Raw genomic sequence first — 18,419 nt, 5'->3', positions numbered from 1 at the left:
TCCAATCCAATGCAAATTATATTATGCCTTGGCTTTGATTTACTTTTACATGGCAAAGAAGTTTTAATCAATTGAGCCATTATCGCGATCGACACCTTGCTATAAATATTACCTATTATTATACGGATTAAGAAGTAATCTCAGATCTTGAGTGTTGATGGGCTGCAGTCGAAAGACCCTTAAATCTTATGATTCAAGTATTATCTTTTGTTTTGTGCATTTTTTTCACAGAATCGTGCCAGGTAAGAGTTGTTGATTATCCAGGTTTAATTGTTTAATGGCCACCGATTAGAGCTTGCCGCACTTGGTATTCCGGGTGAATTCCGGTGAAAGCCTATGTAAGCCTATTACCTGTGCGGTACATACGATGGGACAGATTTGGAAGGCTTTAAATTGTGCAAACAAATATTATTTAAGAGAAAGTTCCTTTTTGGGTTGTTTAAAGCTTTTGTCGAGATTTAAAATATTAAAGTTTTTTTTTTTTAATTTTCTAGCATACATGAGTAACACCTACATATGTATGTACATGCAATATGGCCAAATCTTTTGATAAAAGCCAGTGGATCAACGGTTATCTCATAGGATGTGTGTATCTTATTACCTTATGTTAGAACCGCTACTTCTTATTTCTGAATTTATTTCAAAAACATCTTTTTATAAGGTACAAATTCCTAAAAATGTTTTTGGAAGGTTTTTACAGTTTTATAATTAGCTTTAATTAATCACTATTGAACTTTTTATTAATTAATCAACATAAATATTAAATGAACAATTTATTTAAAACGGAATATTAGTATTTTTTCGAAATAATAATGTCTGTGCTGTTTTGATCTTGCTTGGTCACACTAGACAAAGTGGATTAATGCCACTTGCTTAATTTTTTGTTTGTTCCTTCAATATGTCCACGAGATCCTCATTCGGCGATGGGGAGCAGACAAAAGTGCCCCGTATCATGACCTTCCGTCCCAGCTACGAGGAGTTCAAGGACTTTTCTGCCTACATTGAGTATATAGAGTCTCGTGGAGCCCACTTAGCCGGCTTGGCCAAAATACAGGTTAGTTGTTCAAACCCCAAATCGATTTAAGAAATAGTTATACAATGTTTGTATTTTCCAGCCGCCACCGGAATGGGTTCCCCGAAAGACGGGTTACGACATAGAGAACATCAACATGACCATTCCTGCGCCGATATGTCAAGTGGTTACCGGGTAAGCGCGTCTCAATTAAGTATCAATTTAGTCCACTATAATACTCCATTCGAAATGCAGGGCCCACGGGCTGTACCAGCAGATCAACATCCAGCAACGACGCCAAATGACCCTGCGCCAGTTTATGGAAAAAGCCAACTCCGAGCTTCATCAGACGCCGCGCCATTTTGACTATGAGGATTTGGAGCGCAAGTACTGGAAAAACATAACCTACATATCGCCACTTTACGCGGCCGATGTCAAAGGCTCGTTGAGTGACGAGGAACTGGACGTATGGAACATCGGTCGATTGGACACTATCCTAAACCTAGTCAATACGGACTACAACATTATCATCGATGGTGTAAATACGGCCTACCTCTATTTCGGAATGTGGAAAAGTTCCTTTGCCTGGCACACTGAGGATATGGATCTTTATTCCATCAACTATCTGCATTTCGGAGCACCTAAAACCTGGTATGCCATTCCTCCGGCCTATGGCAGACGCCTAGAGAAGCTTGCAAATGACACTTTCACGGAAAACCATCAGGAATGCAATGCCTATCTGCGCCACAAGATGACTATGATCAGCCCGAAGGTTTTACGGCAGCACAACATACCCTACAACAAGATAATACAGGAAGCGGGCGAGATCATGATTACATTTCCATTCGGTTACCATGCTGGGTTCAATCATGGCTTCAACGGCGCCGAGTCCACCAACTTCGCGTCAAAGCGTTGGATCGAGTACGGCAAGCGGGCAAGTATTTGCAAGTGCCGAAGCGACATGGTCAAGATCTCTATGGAGACCTTCGTGCGGCGTTTCCAGCCAGAACGCTACGAGAATTGGCTGAGGGGTCAGGACTTTGGATGTCACCCTGAGGAGCCGGGAAAAATTTGCGCTGCAGCACCACCAACTTTAAATGAATATGAAAAACAGGAGAGGTATTATTTTAAATTACGAATTTATAGTTTTTTGTACTAAGACAACCTAATACTTCAGTTTGCGTACTGCCAAACCCAAAGAAGACTCGCCACAAAAACGCGGCTGCTCGCTGGCTGCGAATGGTTCAGAATCGAACGCGGAGCCTACTGAAGATACCGATGACAGGGCCAGTGTCAGCAGCAACAGCAGCTCTCGCCAGCTTCAGCCGGTAGTCAAGCTGCGCAAACTCCCACCCAATGCTTCCGTACCTGAACCAGCTTCCGCACCAAAAAGATACGACTTCAATTCCGTAGCTGTGGTGCGTGTGAAGCGTTTATGGAATAACCTTCCGTGCCCAGAGCCCGGAGTCAATCTGCTCACCAACGGAGTGGTCAAGAACACAAAGCGAATGCGTTTCCAGACAAAAGTACTCACACTTGACGACGAGGATTGAGGATTCCACCAATACCACTGCTTCAAGGCAGTCTTTCGATCTCCCTGTTAGATTTTCGTGCGCCTGCAATCAAAGATCTAGTAGCTATAGTCTTTTTGTATTTTTTTTTTAGTTTTAAAGGAAACATGACGCCATCACAAAGAAGATAAGTGTATAGAATTTAAGAGACAAGCAAGTTCATGTCCATTTGAATCACAATTTTAAAAATCTTTAAGCTGTAAGAGGTACAGACGTCTCTTCACATTTTTAACAAGTGTCCGTTCCCACCGAAGGAGGTATTGCATACCAATTGAAATGGAACAAACACCGAAATCCCCTAGTTAAGTAACGCCCAAAAAGAATTGATGTGTATAATCAAAACGAGAATGATGTATTATGACTTGTGTAAAATTCTTTTGCAACAAAAATCGACCCCCCTATAAAAATGGCAACCGGCAATTAAGAGCTACAATTCGCCAGCTATAAATGCCTAGAAACACTCTGCTCTGCAGTTAGTTTCCAGCCTTAAACGTTTGAAATTAAAGATGTTCGGACATTTAAAACTCATGAACCCAGCTCCTATATCGGAGCCAATCAGTTCCAGAGACTCGAATGCCTATCTGCTAGAAACGCTTCGATTCTCGGGCCTTAACTTGTGGAACGATTTTGGGGTAGGTCGCAAGATCTGGAGGGTGTTCTCCTTCACCTATAATATGCTCATACTGCCCGTGAGTTTCCCGATCAACTATACAATACATCTGGCGGAATTTCCGCCGGACTTGCTGTTGCAATCCCTGCAGCTATGCCTAAACACCTGGTGCTTCGCTCTGAAGTACTTCACCCTGGTAATCTACATGCACCGCTTGGAGCTGGCCAACAAACATTTCGATGAGATGGACATGTACTGCGTGAAGCCGGAGGAGAAACGCAAGATGCGCGATATGGTGGCCGTCATTACCAGGTTGTATTTAATTTTCATCGTGGTCTACGTTCTGTACGCGACCTCCACACTGGTTGACGGACTTTTCCACGACCGTGTCCCGTTTAATACATACTACCCGTTTGTAAACTGGCGAGTCGATCGGACTCAGTTGTACATTCAAAGTTTTCTCGAATTCTTTACTGTGGGATATGCTATATTCGTTGCTACGGCCACCGATTCCTATCCAGTGATTTTCGTTGCTGCCCTCCGCTGCCACATACTGCTGCTTAAGGACCGCATCGTCAATCTGGGCGAGGTCAGCAATGAGACTCATTCCGATCCGAACTTCATGTTTAAATCCTTGGTGGATTGCATCAAGGCTCACAGAACCATGCTGAAGTAAGTGACGGTAATCTTTTCTTAAAAATAGATAATTTTATTAAACATAACTTTTTTATAATTGAATACATGGGTATGTCACAAAAATTATTTTTATAACTTCAACTGAAACTTACTGCTATTAGTAATACAAATATATAGATGCTCACTTTTAAATTGTACTACAGAATCACAGTTTTTGTTATACTATTAAGTTTTTGATGAAGGAATGATTTTAATCAAGCTTCTAATAGAATAATAAAACAATAATAAAATTAAAGTAAAACTTTTGTCAAACAAAAATTCTGTAACCATTACTTTACATTCTAAAACAAAAAAACGTTTTAAAATTTTTTGAATGAGCTTCAAGTGACATCATCTTGTATCAAACAAATAATTAAATTGAAGTATAACTTTTGTCAAACAAAAGTTCTAATTAAAAAATCTGTATCCATTTTACATTCTAAAACAAAAAAACTTTTAAAATTGGTGGATTGAACTACTTGTAGGTTTACTAATATCTTCCAATTAGTGTATTTGATACACTTTGTTACCTGAATCACTGATTACATTATTATTTGATTATTAGAGAAAATATCTTTTCGTTGTATCTCCAGTTTTTGCGAGGCCATCCGACCAATCATCTCTGGCACAATTTTTGCCCAATTCGTTATATGCGGATCCATTTTGGGAATCATCATGATAAATATGGTGTTGTTCGCCGATCAGTCAACCCGATTTGGGATTATCACCTACGTTATGGCGGTCCTCCTGCAGACTTTCCCGCTCTGCTTTTACTGCAACGCCATCGTAGATGACTGCAACGAGCTGGCGGATGCACTGTTCCATTCCGCCTGGTGGATGCAGGACAAGCGTTACCAGCGCACAGCCCTTCAGTTTCTGCAGAAGCTCCAGCAGCCCATGACGTTTACGGCCATGAACATATTCAACATTAACCTGGCCACTAATATTAATGTAAGTCCTTTAATTTTCGAAAGACAAACAAAGAAAACTCGGAATTCTTGCAGGTGGCCAAGTTCGCCTTCACCGTTTACGCTATTGCCAGCGGAATGAATCTGGACCAGAAATTACAGATTCAGGAATAAAATAACCGCACCATAGGTAAACATACATCGTTTTATGAACTTAACACGTTTTGCTTCGTAGTTTTATAATAATCGTATATGCGTACAGTGAATTATGAATAACCTAAGCTAGTTAAAACAAAACTTGATCAAACAATGGGTAATAAAGAAAATCGCTTTTTATATATACCATACAGCCCCTGCAGAAGTCTATTGGTTGGTGTGAACCTCTCTTGTTCTCGGAAATTGGAATTGTAATCTGGTTCTACAGAGGGCTATGTCTATGGGGTATATTGCTCCCTGCGGCTGGCCATTTCCTTAAAATAATGCTCTCATGTGACGGAAGATGAAGTTAGTGACGTGTTGGCTAGAATTGCACATAGAATGCCAAAGCATGGAGTATGTTTAGCTCGCTAACAGTTCGAATGTTTCGGCGGCAGTTTATTTCGGGCTGGGTAGGAGGGGGCGCGGAGGGTCTACACAATCTCTAAGTATATGGATGATATTTTTAATGGCTTGCATAGATGAAACAGCGAAAGTTGTTGTACATTTAACATAAACTTAAGCGAGATAACTATATGTGTCTTTGTGTCCCTCCATACGTTCCAGATACTCCTTCTCGATCAGGATGTCTATGCACTTCTTGATCACGGGCACCTTGGGCTTGAAGCGCGTCGACAGCTGATTGAGCACCTCCGAAATGAGATTGGTGTGGTTGAGTCGCTTGCGCATCTTCATGATGCGGACGATCGCCGCCTGGATCAGCAATTTTCGGTCCTCCTCTATGTGCTTATGTACAGTCTCCTGCTCCACTTTAAGTTCAGTCTTCAGCGGCTGGTTGATGTTAATACGACGCTTCTTGTTCTTGTAGTCCAGGAACAGCTCTACCGTTGACTCGGGCGTCAGCGAGTTCTCATTATCGTTGGAGGTCAGCACCTTTGCCTTGAGCAGTATTTGTAATACCTAAAAGATAATCCCCTTAAGTAGGCAGATAGCAAACGGACGGATTCGTTCTTACCTGAATCAAGTTCTCCTGCTGTGTCTGGGTGTTGTCCAACAGTTGTTGGACTGTGAAACTCAGTTGATCGTTAAATTGAAGCAGCACCGACATCTGGAAGGTACTGGCCTGCAGGGTGTAGGTGGAGGAGTTGTTGCGGTTTACGTTCATGATCAGCTCTCCTTTGCACATCTGGTAAAGCCAGTTGAGCTTGCGACCAGAGTGGCGGGCAGCGTAAAACTCATTAAACTGTCGCACTGACCGCTCCAGCTCGGAGGGAAGCAGGAAGGTATTGCTCAGCTGGAAAGGCCACGACCCCGAGGATAGAACCTCGATTCCAAAGTCAATTTCCATGGTTACGTTTTTATCGGCCAGGTACTGTTTGAAATTGGAGTTAAGATCCTTTGAGACGCCAATGTCTTGGAACATTCGCTGAAGCTTGACGGTGTATTCGTAGCCACACGTCTGCTTCAGTTTAGAGATCATCATGGCCTCGGCGTCATCCGATGCCGATGTGTGATTCACCAAGCGCTTAGCAAGCATCTTGGAGTAATATTTTTGGAAGACGTCCTTATCCTCAATATACTTGAACACGACCATCACCTGGTTTAGATTGTCCTCGAGCTCCTTGTCCTCTGGATTCTTGGATGACTTCTTCAGCAACAGGTCGCAGTACTTCGCTAGCAGCTCGGGCGATTTGCTAGCACTGTTTGCGATTGTGACAACGTTTGAGTTAATGAACTTGCCACACGCCTTGTCCAAGGCGGCCACGAATCCGTTGTCATTATTGAACGCCGTCAACACGAGAGCGTTGTACTTCTTGTGCACGTCCAGGATGGTCTGGACATACGTCTTGGGATCGTTGGCCGCGTCAGTAGTGCAGCACTTGGCAATGGCCTCGGTGCCTTGATGGAGTATGTGATTCTCAAGGATAGACTTGAGATCTGTCAGGTTTTTGGGCGAGAGGGCGACCAACGAGTACATTCTTTTCAAATCATCGTTGCGGTCTGCGTTGAGCAGATTCTGAAACTCGGTGTGGAATATTTTCAAATGTTTTTCAATGAGAACCTGAAATAAATTAATTTGATCAGTACATAAATCAGAAGGTGGGATGTAGTTTATAATCCCACCTGTTCACATGTGGACTTAAGCGCTTCCGCCGTAGTCTCGTGTAGATAGGAGAGCCCGTTTTTTGAATTAAAGCCACGGACCCGCTGTGTCTCCTCCTCCAGCCTGTTCTCTACGTGCTTGAGATACTCGGTTACCGTGTTAGTGGACAAGAACGCGTCCGACTCCTTCTCGTAAAAGGCATACGTGTCAGCGATAAACTTGCTTTCGAAATTATCCTTGTACACGGACAAATTTTGCTGCTCGTTGTCGGCGTCCTCCTCGGGGAAGCTGAGCTCCACGTAGCACTCAATGACGTCGCGTACCAGCGAGCGGTTGATTAGCTTGCCTTGGCGCTCCTCCTCGATAGATTTGAGCACCGCCTTGGTAACTGGCTCGTTGAGCACCTGGAAAAGGTGTCCCTTCCAAGCGACTAGGGCTAGGCGGTAGATCTTGTAGATACCTTTCTGTCCCTCCTCGCACTCGCGCTTCACCCAGTTACGGTTCAGGTAGTTGCAAATGCCGTCCAGGACGGTGCTGGAAAACTGGTACGACTTCCATTGCTTGGTGTAACGCGACAAGAGCACCTCTTCACCGCTGATGGCCTTGAACTTGGTGAGTAGTTCGCTAAGGTATGACTTGAGGAACTGCTCCAGCCGGTCGTACAGCTTCTTACCCACCAGCTGGGCTCCACCGGTCTTCCCGCTGCTCCGTCCACTGGGAGCCGCACTCACGCTGGTGCAGTAGTCATAGACGTGTGTGTAGAAACGCATATACTGGCTGCGGGTGAGACACTTCTCGTGCTCGAACACCTGCAGAATTCCCTCGACCAGTTCGCTCCAGATATCGTCCAGGTTGACGAGTTTCTGTGTGGTCTGCGCATTGCTAGAGCGGTTCATTTTGGCGGCAACTGTGGCGGTGGGTGGTGGCAACGGGCTTCTGCCTTCTCCCACTGGAGAATGCTGTGCCTGCAGTTGCGCTGGGCTGGAGGAGGCTATGACCCTAGGTGGCGAATCCGGCGCTGGCGACGGGGGATTGCTGCTGCTGTCTAGGTGGCGTCTTTTGGCGGCTCTCGTCCTGGGAGCTGTGGCCGGAATCTTGACGAATATGTTTTCCGATTTTGGAATTTAAAATGTCAATCTGCAAACGAGACGAAACAGTACAAAAACGGAACGGGAGAGGGAATGTGGTAGGCCTCGCCACGTTAAAAGCGACGACCCGAAGGTCGCCTATTATGATCCAATGTCACAGCAATAAAAGAGAGGCTTGCGGAATACACACATTTACACAGACACATTGAGCTCAAGGTGTAATGCAATGCAACATGGTCGGATATGCCCTGTAATGTAGGGTATTGGCCAATCGGACGGCAAGTGGAGCCCCTCCACCGCCCCCGCCTATCGATAGATCGTGTTCGAAAACCCAACTTCCTGGTTAAATAAACATACACACACGAATTCGCCCTCGTCTTCACACATACAATTACATATTTAGACAGAAAAAAAATTAGCGCACATAACCATTGCACTGCAATAAATAACTTTAACTTTCAAAAAATTCATTGCTCCCTCGCGAATAAATCAATTTTCCTGGAAAAATGCCTATGTGCCTGCGTTTTCTTTCTGTGACGTCGTGATTTGATTTCCCCTTGGAGCACACACACTTTTTCTCTTTTGTTCGCCATTTTCACAGCCCCAAATTTCGTCTGGCGGTGCCTTTTCCTTGATTACGACTAAAATTACCTGTTTCCAGATGCTGTTTAAAACTAAACTAATTAAAAAGTTGATTTCGCAATTGTGATTATAATTAAATCAACTGCTTTTCTGGCAAAATCACTAACTTTCGTTTATTACTATAACTATTAAAAGTGAGTGACCGCACGACACTTCAGCAGTAATACCAAGTACGAATGTGTCGGTGGTGATAAATCGATTACACTTATGAACATACACTAATCGCACATTACTACTAGTGGCGTTCCAAAATCATGGAAATCATGATGGATAAATTACAACAGTAGATATGATCACTGCCTGCGAATACTTCCAAAATTATTTGAAAAAGCCTTCCTCTCATGTATTGATGATAAAGTATCGATACATACAAGCAAATAAATACCGTTGTCCCCATTTAATTTATTTATGTCTAATACTAGGCCTAGGCCGATTTAAATGAAAACCACATCCTGCAGATCAAAAAGCTTCATGGAAAAGTCTTCACCTTAAATAGGGAATATATTAAATCCCTAAAGTAAATCAAAAGTTTTCAGTGTACTGACAAAATTGTATTTTCCCAGACCCAAACCATTTCTTGTCAAGTGTGACCAGATATAAAAGGCTAAATATATTTATCAGTTGCTTTCCTGTGTGTGGCAACTCTGGCGATAAGCAAAACAAAAACAGTAAAGAAATTTAAAAAGGTCATTGTTTATCCTAAAAAGCTGCTAAATTTAGTAACGTATTTGAGTTGCATAGAAGAAAATGTTTTGCCGCTGCTTCTACCTAGTCGGCATAGCACTTCTGCTGGTACTATTCCACCAGCAAACATGTGACGCAGCAGTCACACAGGCGCCCCAAAAGACTGTGGAAATTTCGGAAAAGAGTGCGCCGGTTGTCGAACCGGAGGCCAAGAAACAGGAGAAGAGCAAGACCGTTAAAAAAGTGCTGATTGAAGAACCTCCGGCGGGACCGAAGGATTCTATGGTCGTTGTAGATAAAGAGGCACCCGCTCCTGTTGCCCCTGTATTGCCATTAGCTTCGCAGCCAGATGCAAAGGCTCCGGTTGCCCAGTCCCCAGGAAGAATTCCTGAGGACGATGTACACGCCGAACGGACACATGTGACTCCCGATATTGACTTTCCCGGCCAGGCCGTGGTATACATACTAGTGGGCATTACCAGTACGGCTATATTGCTGCTCGTGATGCGTGTTTATCGGTAAGTCAAAGAACTCAATTCTCAGTTATGGGTTATGATTCATCGTTAACATTCAATGACCTGAGCTAAATGGTTTCCATGAACTGCAAATTATTATTTCTTTGAATGTTTAAATAATCATAATGGCTTAATGTACTAATTTGGTAAACCTTTCAATTAATTAAATTCATCAATCTATACAAAACAATATTTAAGATCATACAATCATCATGTAGATGATCTTTCGGTTCATATTTTCCTATTTTAAGATTTTGTATACTATCGGTTAAAACTGATAATACTAATCAATCGCTAATCTTTATAGTCTGCGTCTGTCACGAGCAGAGCGCAAGTACGGAGTGCAGGGCGACCGGGCGAATCAGGAGCTGACACCACTTCCCATGGCCATTGAGGACGTGAATAGCGACGAAGAGGACCACACACTGTTCGAGGTCAATCGCCAGAACATACGCATATTATGAAATAGCAAACATGAGCACACGCCAACGATTCGTTTGGACGCACCGCCATTTTCGACACTTCTCAGCAGATCTTGCCTTATTTCGTAGCTATTTAACGCTTTGTAGATTTGCGCTGTAGCTGCCAGCCAATAGCCAACTAAGCCCACTACTAACTAAGTTCTGTGCATTTCTCCCACTCGCAGTTGGTTCAGGTTTAACGAATCAAAAGGAAAACAAAACCACTTGTGATAACGATTACGATGATATATATATATGTCTATAAGAACGAAGATGCCGCTGAAGCCCCCGAAGGCATTAAAACTCTCAAAAGAACCGATGCTTTCAACTCGCCTGTGCGTGTATGTTCCATATTAATAAATGTTAATTAAATGTACTCGGTATTCCGTTTATTCTTCGCATTTTCACAAGACTCTAGCTATAATTAGGTATACATTTAGACTTAATACAGTTTGATGGGCTTAACGATAGGTTTGACAAACGATAGGCTGGATACAGGCAGTGAACGCGTACGCACAGAAACAAATGCACTCACTCGGACTTAACAACTAGGATCACATAAATAATTTATTAACAATACTGCGACTGCGGCTGTGGCGGTCCTGCCCTGCCAAAAAAAAACCACGATGAGCTTATGATTACCACTAACACTAAACTTGAGCTTCGCTATCGTTTTAAATTTGTGGTTGGCACTGAAGTTTGTAATATTCTGCTGACTCTCGATCTAGCCGAGTCGGAACTAGAGACTAACTAATTTGGCTCTAGCCATCGGTAGTGGTCGTTTGGTAATGGGAATCCTCAAATCATGCTGCCGAACATCCGTTTGCCGCGGGTCAATACCAAGCTGACCACCATCACAGTCAGCAGGAAGAAGACCAGGCTGAGGAACGTGGTGATAAAGCGACATCTTTGGCGGAACTTCTTCTCCTTCTCCATTTTCAAGCGCAGCTGCTCGGCCCTTGGCAGGTCGAGCGTAAAGTCCGACTCAGGTCGTGAGGATGGCTGTGAAAGGAAAGATCATACAATAGGTCAAGCAAGGTAAAACTTGTATTCCCTTAAATATACATATTCTATTAGATACAAATTAATAACAAATAATTAAAGGTTATAAAATTCAAAGTTTCGTTAACTATTTTTTATTGATTTCTTTTTAGTTTGAGCCAGTTAGAGATTGAGAAGTTCCACTGAAAATGCCACTTGGGTCTGCAATTAAGTAATTATAATTATTATGTAAATCGCTGACCATCGACGACGGCAGACAATCTTCCATTGACATTGATTATGATCACTTTAATCACGCATAAGCGCACCGATCCTATTCGAGTCGAAGCAAAGCTAGGCTTTCGAGCTCATTGGGGCATTTCAGGTCGCAAAATGTTTAACCATAAATCACGGTCCAAACATCGTCTCGTGCCTGCCAATATTTGCAGTTGAGCAGGGCGTGGTCAGATGCTGAAAAATTTAAAAAATAAACCAACAAAAAGGGCTCCAACGAACAGCAATTTGACCCACTGAGCTTTGTTTTCTTCGCTTTTGTTGCCTCGCCTGTGCTCATCTTCGTTTTTTTCCCGTCTCACTTTTAGCGACACAACCTTGAAATCTTTTTCAGTAACAGCGAAAAAAAGGCAAAAGGCAGACTTGAAACAAAACGTTAACAGTTTTTTGTTCATGCTTTGTGTTGCTGTTGTTGTTTTTTGACGATTCTCGCTAAACATGTTAAAAGTTATGAAACACTTTTGGAAATTTCACTCAACCAGTCAGGTGCAAGCTTCAAAAAATGCATTACCTCAGCTCATACGAGTCTACATATGTAGCTCTGTCTAATCTTAAAAGTTAAGGGCTTGCAGCATTCAAACAACTGCGACACATTCAGCAGCAACTTCCGGAGGAAGTGAAGAAATTTCCTTACTGAAATTTACATTGGCGTTACAGAATTTTCATCATATTCACTTTCAATTAGTTTAGGACCAAGTTCTGTTGGCTAAAATCACTATGTTGGCAAATGAGACTAAAAACCCTCGCTTGTGTCAAATGCCAGATTGAATCGCTTATCGAATTTCAAGAGTGAAAGCGGCGCATACGCAATGTGGTCATTAAAAGGGCATTCAAGTGTAATTTGTGTGTGTCTGGAGTGCTTTCAACACACACAGGCACACATGTGTGTAATTGAGCTGCGGCAAACAAGGCAAACAAACACTTTTGCCTGCAAAAATTTGTGCACACCTATTTTTGCATCTTATTGTGATTGCGACGGCTTTTGGAATTTTTTTTCCCGTTTTTTCCGATTTTTTTTATTGCGGTATGCTTTAAGCTGCATTGTTTTCGATCCGGGTGATCATTTATTTTTCTGTGCAACCCTCTACAGTGGATATCGGTTGGCAGGTACTTGTAGGCCTTCTTAAAAAATGATTCTTTCATAAGGGATAAGAAAAGATTATTTGTAATTTAAATATATGCATCGCTTTTATAAACTATTCTAGTTTTTGAAACTTAATTAAACTTATTTTACTACTCTAAAAAATTAACTTTCAATTACAAATATAACATTAAAATTTCAAAATCCCTCTTCCTAATTTTACCAACCTGTAACTAAACTACCAAAAATACATTAAGTACCAACTGTTTCTTCACTATTTTAAAATAAACTACATCATAAATTATAAATAACTTTTAAGCTGCTTACTTAAAATGGTTATGGCCCCTTTTTTGCGTAAATTAATTTCTTATTTTTAGCTATTTACTAACTTGCGATTATCTCTTAGCGAATATCAACTGTGTTTCGAGTTCGGCCAGACACACTCACACAATCAAGATGAGAAATTGAAATGAACACAACTTTGCGGTACATTTTTTGCCTTCCGGCTTCTTTTCTCTCCCTTTTTGATGATTCGCTTGTCTGAGGTTAGTGATGCCGTTCAAAGTCGGGAGATATATATGTATACATATATATGTAGATGTGTATTCATTATTACCGCTGCTGTTTATCAGTCAAAGTACTGTGAAAAGGCAAGACGTAATCGGCAAAAGATGACGGAGTCGGAGGCTGCGGGGCAATTACCGCATTCCGGCATTTGCAAGTGTATTGGCTGCGAGCGGTACACACGAAGAAATGAATATTCATGAGTGATGATCGATTGGATATTAAATCATTTTTAAAACTAAAATTTACTTCTTCAATAGAAATAAATTAGTATTACCAAAAAATTCCTGTTTAAATTAACATTCTGAAATAATCGAAGCGGAATTCGAGGTGTTTCTAAGTTGTTTCCGAAAAAGTAAATTTCTAAATTATGATCGATTGAATCCTTTAGAAAACCTGATGTCTATTCTTGGGATTTATTTTAATTTTTTGATAACCAAAAAAGATTCGAGAGTTCATTAGCCTCGGTAATATGATTAGAGATATAATAATTAATAGACAAATGTGATTCCCCAAAGTTCTTTAACCACGATTAGGAACTTTACACTATTACCAAATCATTAACACATCCTAAATTAACCTTATATATTAATAATATAGGTACATTTTTCTCTCTGTGCACCCTACCATGTTTGTGGGAGTTGGAGTGTAACGGTTTTATTGGCTTGCCATGCCAAATGAAGTGCAATTGTGGTGTAAAACGCCGTGGGTGGAAATGAATTGAAACCTGGGCCCCCGGAGGTGCCGGAATATCTTGCCGATTTTGACGCCAGGGGAGACGCCTGTCCATAAGCTAATTTGCAAATGATGCCGCACACCAACTCGCTAACACTCACGCACACGCAACAAATAATAAATAAATAAATTATATAGAAAAAAAAAAACAGCCATAAATTCGACAAACATATGCAAAATGATGAGAAATCGACTACTGGCTGTAAATTCCCGCTCAGCCCGGCCTTGAAACACATTGTATACATCAGGTGCCCCCCAAATACGGGTTCAGCTTTTGGGTGTGTGCTAATTTTTGAAAGAAAATCCATCGATCGGCGGTGCCTTTTTAATTTGCCGCACACGTTTTCCGCCGATGACATTGAAAGCGCTTCTGTTTCCCCTCCGTCGCTCTGGAAGTTGGCCAAGTTTAATGCGGCTACCCGCCGAGCAAGTACATCACATCAGGTTTGAAAAATCACTTCGCGAGAGAAAACCAAATTTTAACACGTCCCACAACGTCGTAATCTCCGCCGAACGGGGAATCCGTATTTGTGCTCACGTCGTGGCACTGGAAATTCACTTCATGCAACTCGGACTGTCTACATAGAAGCGTTATCTTGCCGCTTGCTGCTATCTGCAGACTCAAGAAAGTCTAGGTATTTTCACCGGCACTTGCACATTTTTGTTTTGGTTTATTTCCAGGTCATTCCAGCACGATGCTAGCTCTGCTCTTTATAAGTTCATGTAGAAACATTTTGGGATTTATCTGATTATTTGTTAGGCATGAAAATAACTTACAACTGGAACTTTCTTATGCATGAAAATTAATAAATGTCCAAATTTGTGATACTTTTGTAAAGTTTGCATAAATTAAAAGGCATATGAAGCCAAGAAAGTAGAATTTGACCTTACAGTATAAAAGGATCATTATAAAATACTTCACAATATTTGTTATCAAGAAAGTTAAAAAAAAACTTCCTGTTTTTGTTGAGGCTTTCACCAATTTTTTAACTCAATCTAATCTAAACCAATTTAACGTTTTTACAAATTCCCAAAACCCATTTTGACCGAAAATTCTAATAGTTTGTTACCATTTTTTTCGGGTATCACTAATCCATTGTTTCCGACTCTGATCCCTGATCCAGTTGCGGCGAGCTGAAGTCAACAACTGATCCGCCGTCTGGCCCAGTCCCAGGTGAATGTCTTCAAGGGGGCACTTCTACACATATTAGTTTTGTTTTGTCTTCGCCAATTAACAGGCAAATGCTAACTCGTGTAAAGTGTGGCAATAAGTCCCCGAGTCGCGGCTCTGAGACGCGGATTTAATTCAATTTAAAAGTGTGTGCAAACTTTTATGCAATTGCAAATGAATTTTCTTCTTTCGCTGCTCCGTTTTTTCCTTACTTTTTTTTTGCGCCACTTTGCAGTGGGGAAATTGAAACTGGAGGCTGGTTGGTTGAGTCACCGCTACGACCACAACCACTACCGCAGGGGGCAGCTGTGCCACTGGGTGGGCGTGGCAGAATTGCGAAATTCAGGTGGCAGTGGCAGTCTAATTAGTTGCTGCCTTTCCCTCGGCGCACACGGCGTATGGGCAATAGGTGGAAATTTGATACCATAATTGTGGGCAGTGCTGCAGCTTCCGTGGAAGCAATACCCCTGAGCCACTTGCAACCACTAGCTACCATTTATATAAACCCAAAGAGATCCCCAAGGTGGCCAGTGCCAGTGCACAGAGAGAAATGAGATCATTGATCTATCTGGTGATTTTTAAAGCTCAACTACAGATTTTCGGGGGATAATTGAATCAATTTGCACTGCAATTATTATTGTTTTTTAATCCGGTACATATATATACATAGATATACTTATATATATCGGTTTTATAAACATTGATTACTAAGAATGAATTTATCAATGATAAAAAACAAATCACAAATATATGTTTTGATTTGCTTATCAAAATTTCATACTTTTATATTTCATTTATCTGTATCCTTAATATTTTCCAAAAACTAATATTTGGCCATTCATCTTTTACAACGACCACTAATTAATTATTTGTAAATATTTATATTGACCAATTTCATTCATTATTTAGTTTATTTAGAAAGATAATTAATAAATAACCATTTTACGAGAAAGAAAGCGAAAATGGCTTGCCAAATTTCATTAATTACAACTTTATTGCTTAATTAATTCGTTACTAACCAAAAATATTTTAATATTTAAATAAATAAATCTCAGCTTGACCAATCTGCCACTTTTATCCCAGTGAGAGAGCCTCAATTAAAAGGCCCAAACGACAAACAGCCTCACCATGCAAAATGGCAACAGAAGAAGGTTGACAACTCCATGACCAGCGACTGCTCTTGAGGCCTGCCCCCCAAATGGAATCCGCCATAACCCAGTTAACGAATAGGTGGTGGTGGTGGTGCTGGTGGTGCTGGTGGCAACTGCCCACTGCTAAGTGTCCACTAGTGGTAAGTGTGGTTGCGATTGCGATTGCAACACTTTGTGGCAGCTAAAACGCGTGCAGCTTTTGGCCGCTTTTGGACCAGATCGCCTTACATCTCTCTGCGTTTTTCAGATTCGTTTCGTTTTCATTTTCGGTTTCGATTTCGTTTTGGCATTCATGACAGCAAACCCGTTTAGTTTTCGATTTCGTTTGCTGCCGGCCAATTGCCGTGGGACGAGTTTCGAGCGGGCTTTTTTGTTTTGAAGAGGCCTCAGCTTCAGGATGGGGCGGCGGCTTCTGTTTTTCTGTCTCTTTGCTTTCGCGGAATTTAGCCAACGTCCTTAAAGGTCATTCGAGTGGTAGGGCAACTTCTTGCCACTTGTTGCATGCTCGTTATCCTGCCTGCTATCGCGGCCACAATCGATGGCCTGTTGGCCAAGATGCGGCTGCCAATGCGACCGGCTTCTTAACGGAATTTAAAGGTTAACTGGTACAGTGTCGCTTAACCGTATTTTTCGCACGATTGCCCCACAGCTCTCAAGTTCAAATCGCTCGCGATAGATCGCATATCTGCTACGCAAAGGTGAACAAACCTTCGACGAGTGCCTGGCCTGGCCGAAAGTGAAAACTCATTGGGATGCGGGGCATGAGTTCGGCTACTCGGAACGCTGGTCAGAATCGTTCAAGTCGCGGATATTGCATAAGCTGTTGACCGTAAACGGAAGGCGTAGAACGGAAGCCAAAATTGGTAACGGAATGTTGAGAGTCTCTAACCGAAAGGAACTGAATGCGTGGTATTAGACATTTGAATACCCTTTAAAATGGATGCAATGACTAGGGAGATATCTAAAAACTGTTCTCACAAGATTGATATTATTTTGGCTTGATCTGTCATTTTACCCACAACATAGCAATTCTCATAGAACTCAATTTTAAAAAATGATTTATATGATACTCGTATAAAGTGACTTAAGTAATAAACAGATATTTAGTTAAGGGTTCCATTGATATGCTTACTTGATTCTCAATGTAATTGCTCTCGATCTGCAGTCACTTATTAGAGTTATGACTTAATCTGGCATTAACTGAAGAGCCATTGAGTCGAATGGCAAGGCAAGGCAGGTGCTGATCTGGCAGCTGTTTGAAGTTCGTGGTGGAGTGGGACCAGCATTAGATGTAATTATCGAGATCTTCGGCTGAAAGGGGAACAGTAGCCAGCCACAAGCTTGGATTCATTAATCAAACTGCCGCGTTGCTGGGGCCCTGACTCGTCGACTGACTATATCGGCTATATCGACGCTATCGATGGCATCGCCTGGCGCATAATAAACTCTGACGCCGGGGAATGGCGGGCATTGCGAATTACGAATGACGTGGCTCGAGTTCTGGCTAAAAGTGCGCGGGTGTTGGCATTACTAAGCTCACGATGCCACCAAAATGCCTGGCATTGCGGCCAAGGATGAGGCCGATGGCGATCAACTGTTGTTGTTCCACGAACTGGCTTAGAATGCGAATTGGATGAGGAATTGGCCAGCTTAATGAGGTGAGGCCAAGAAGCATCTGAAGCCATGCAAATCAAGCCAACAAGCGAACTTGAGATAGTTTCGCTGCTCGATTGTCCAATTCCCATTAGGCATTGGGCTGGCCGACCTCGGGCTGCAACTCAGCTTGGCTGCAATTAGCCGGAGCATTAATCATACGCCTCGTTGGCCCGACCAGCTCATAATTATCTCTGCAAGCTCGACGGCTGATCTAAATATGGCTATCATTTCGCAACACACTTGACCCGAACTCTTGCTAATGATATATCATAAATAATCGAGCCAAGTTCATCTCCAAACCGAAGGCATTAATCACCTAATTGTTTTATCACTACAGATTGATTTTTAACTCCTTTAACA

General features: G+C 42.0%; 5 protein-coding genes across 7 annotated transcripts in view; 3 read left to right on the top strand and 2 right to left on the bottom strand.

The window, feature by feature from the left end:
- Window positions 1-306: 306 nt before the first annotated feature.
- On the top strand, window positions 307-2,941 carry LOC108112624 (probable lysine-specific demethylase 4A). Its single transcript, XM_017222726.2, has 4 exons — window positions 307-1,054; window positions 1,116-1,207; window positions 1,268-2,131; window positions 2,190-2,941. The coding sequence occupies exons 1-4, from the start codon at window positions 899-901 to the stop codon at window positions 2,563-2,565; spliced, it is 1,488 nt and encodes a 495-aa protein (XP_017078215.1). The 5' UTR covers window positions 307-898; the 3' UTR covers window positions 2,566-2,941.
- A 147-nt stretch (window positions 2,942-3,088) lies between these two features.
- On the top strand, window positions 3,089-5,481 carry LOC108112627 (odorant receptor 43b). 2 transcript variants are annotated; one of them, XM_017222733.2, is made up of 3 exons: window positions 3,089-3,865; window positions 4,462-4,819; window positions 4,873-5,481. In XM_017222733.2, exons 1-3 carry the CDS (start codon window positions 3,090-3,092, stop codon window positions 4,948-4,950), a joined length of 1,212 nt encoding a protein of 403 aa, XP_017078222.1. In that variant the 5' UTR covers window position 3,089; the 3' UTR covers window positions 4,951-5,481. The 2 variants fall into 2 exon arrangements, with proteins under 2 accessions (XP_017078222.1, XP_017078221.1); XM_017222732.2 differs by having other exon boundaries at window positions 4,462-5,481.
- On the bottom strand, window positions 5,422-8,939 carry LOC108112622 (cullin homolog 1). The gene is made up of 4 exons (XM_017222724.2): window positions 8,776-8,939; window positions 7,057-8,173; window positions 5,948-6,994; window positions 5,422-5,892 (listed from the first exon to the last, which is right to left on the bottom strand). The coding sequence occupies exons 2-4, from the start codon at window positions 7,930-7,932 to the stop codon at window positions 5,491-5,493; spliced, it is 2,325 nt and encodes a 774-aa protein (XP_017078213.1). The 5' UTR covers window positions 7,933-8,173; window positions 8,776-8,939; the 3' UTR covers window positions 5,422-5,490.
- Window positions 8,940-9,405: 466 nt separating this feature from the next.
- Window positions 9,406-10,802, top strand: LOC108113044. 2 transcript variants are annotated; one of them, XM_017223474.1, is made up of 3 exons: window positions 9,406-9,968; window positions 10,273-10,399; window positions 10,612-10,802. In XM_017223474.1, exons 1-3 carry the CDS (start codon window positions 9,514-9,516, stop codon window positions 10,624-10,626), a joined length of 597 nt encoding a protein of 198 aa, XP_017078963.1. In that variant the 5' UTR covers window positions 9,406-9,513; the 3' UTR covers window positions 10,627-10,802. The 2 variants fall into 2 exon arrangements, with proteins under 2 accessions (XP_017078963.1, XP_017078962.1); XM_017223473.1 differs by having other exon boundaries at window positions 10,273-10,802.
- Window positions 10,794-18,419, bottom strand: part of LOC108113043 — a 27,706-nt gene continuing 20,080 nt past the window's right edge. Inside the window, exon 4 of the mRNA XM_017223472.2 lies at window positions 10,794-11,428. Coding sequence (XP_017078961.1) covers window positions 11,225-11,428 — 204 coding nt within the window. The 3' untranslated portion in view covers window positions 10,794-11,224. The remainder of the gene's footprint in view (window positions 11,429-18,419) is intronic.

The sequence above is a fragment of the Drosophila eugracilis genome, unplaced genomic scaffold (genome assembly GCF_018153835.1).
Source record: "Drosophila eugracilis isolate 14026-0451.02 unplaced genomic scaffold, ASM1815383v1 contig_90, whole genome shotgun sequence".
In the NCBI taxonomy this organism is placed as follows: Eukaryota; Metazoa; Arthropoda; class Insecta; order Diptera; family Drosophilidae; genus Drosophila; species Drosophila eugracilis.
This window is presented reverse-complemented; position numbering and strand designations above follow the sequence as displayed.

Excerpts from the sequence above, each read along its gene's own strand:
- LOC108112624 (XM_017222726.2), top strand. The coding sequence starts at position 899 with ATGTCCACGAGATCCTCATTCGGCGATGGGGAGCAGACAAAAGTGCCC. Across the intron at positions 1,208-1,267 it reads ATATGTCAAGTGGTTACCGG|GGCCCACGGGCTGTACCAGC; the intron begins GTAAGCGCGTCT and ends TTCGAAATGCAG. Across the intron at positions 2,132-2,189 it reads GAATATGAAAAACAGGAGAG|TTTGCGTACTGCCAAACCCA; the intron begins GTATTATTTTAA and ends CTAATACTTCAG.
- LOC108112627 (XM_017222732.2), top strand. The coding sequence starts at position 3,090 with ATGTTCGGACATTTAAAACTCATGAACCCAGCTCCTATATCGGAGCCA. Across the intron at positions 3,866-4,461 it reads GCTCACAGAACCATGCTGAA|TTTTTGCGAGGCCATCCGAC; the intron begins GTAAGTGACGGT and ends TTGTATCTCCAG.
- LOC108112622 (XM_017222724.2), bottom strand. The coding sequence starts at position 7,932 with ATGAACCGCTCTAGCAATGCGCAGACCACACAGAAACTCGTCAACCTG. Across the intron at positions 6,995-7,056 it reads TTAAGTCCACATGTGAACAG|GTTCTCATTGAAAAACATTT; the intron begins GTGGGATTATAA and ends AATTTATTTCAG. Across the intron at positions 5,893-5,947 it reads AGCAGGAGAACTTGATTCAG|GTATTACAAATACTGCTCAA; the intron begins GTAAGAACGAAT and ends ATTATCTTTTAG.
- LOC108113044 (XM_017223473.1), top strand. The coding sequence starts at position 9,514 with ATGTTTTGCCGCTGCTTCTACCTAGTCGGCATAGCACTTCTGCTGGTA. Across the intron at positions 9,969-10,272 it reads CTCGTGATGCGTGTTTATCG|TCTGCGTCTGTCACGAGCAG; the intron begins GTAAGTCAAAGA and ends TAATCTTTATAG.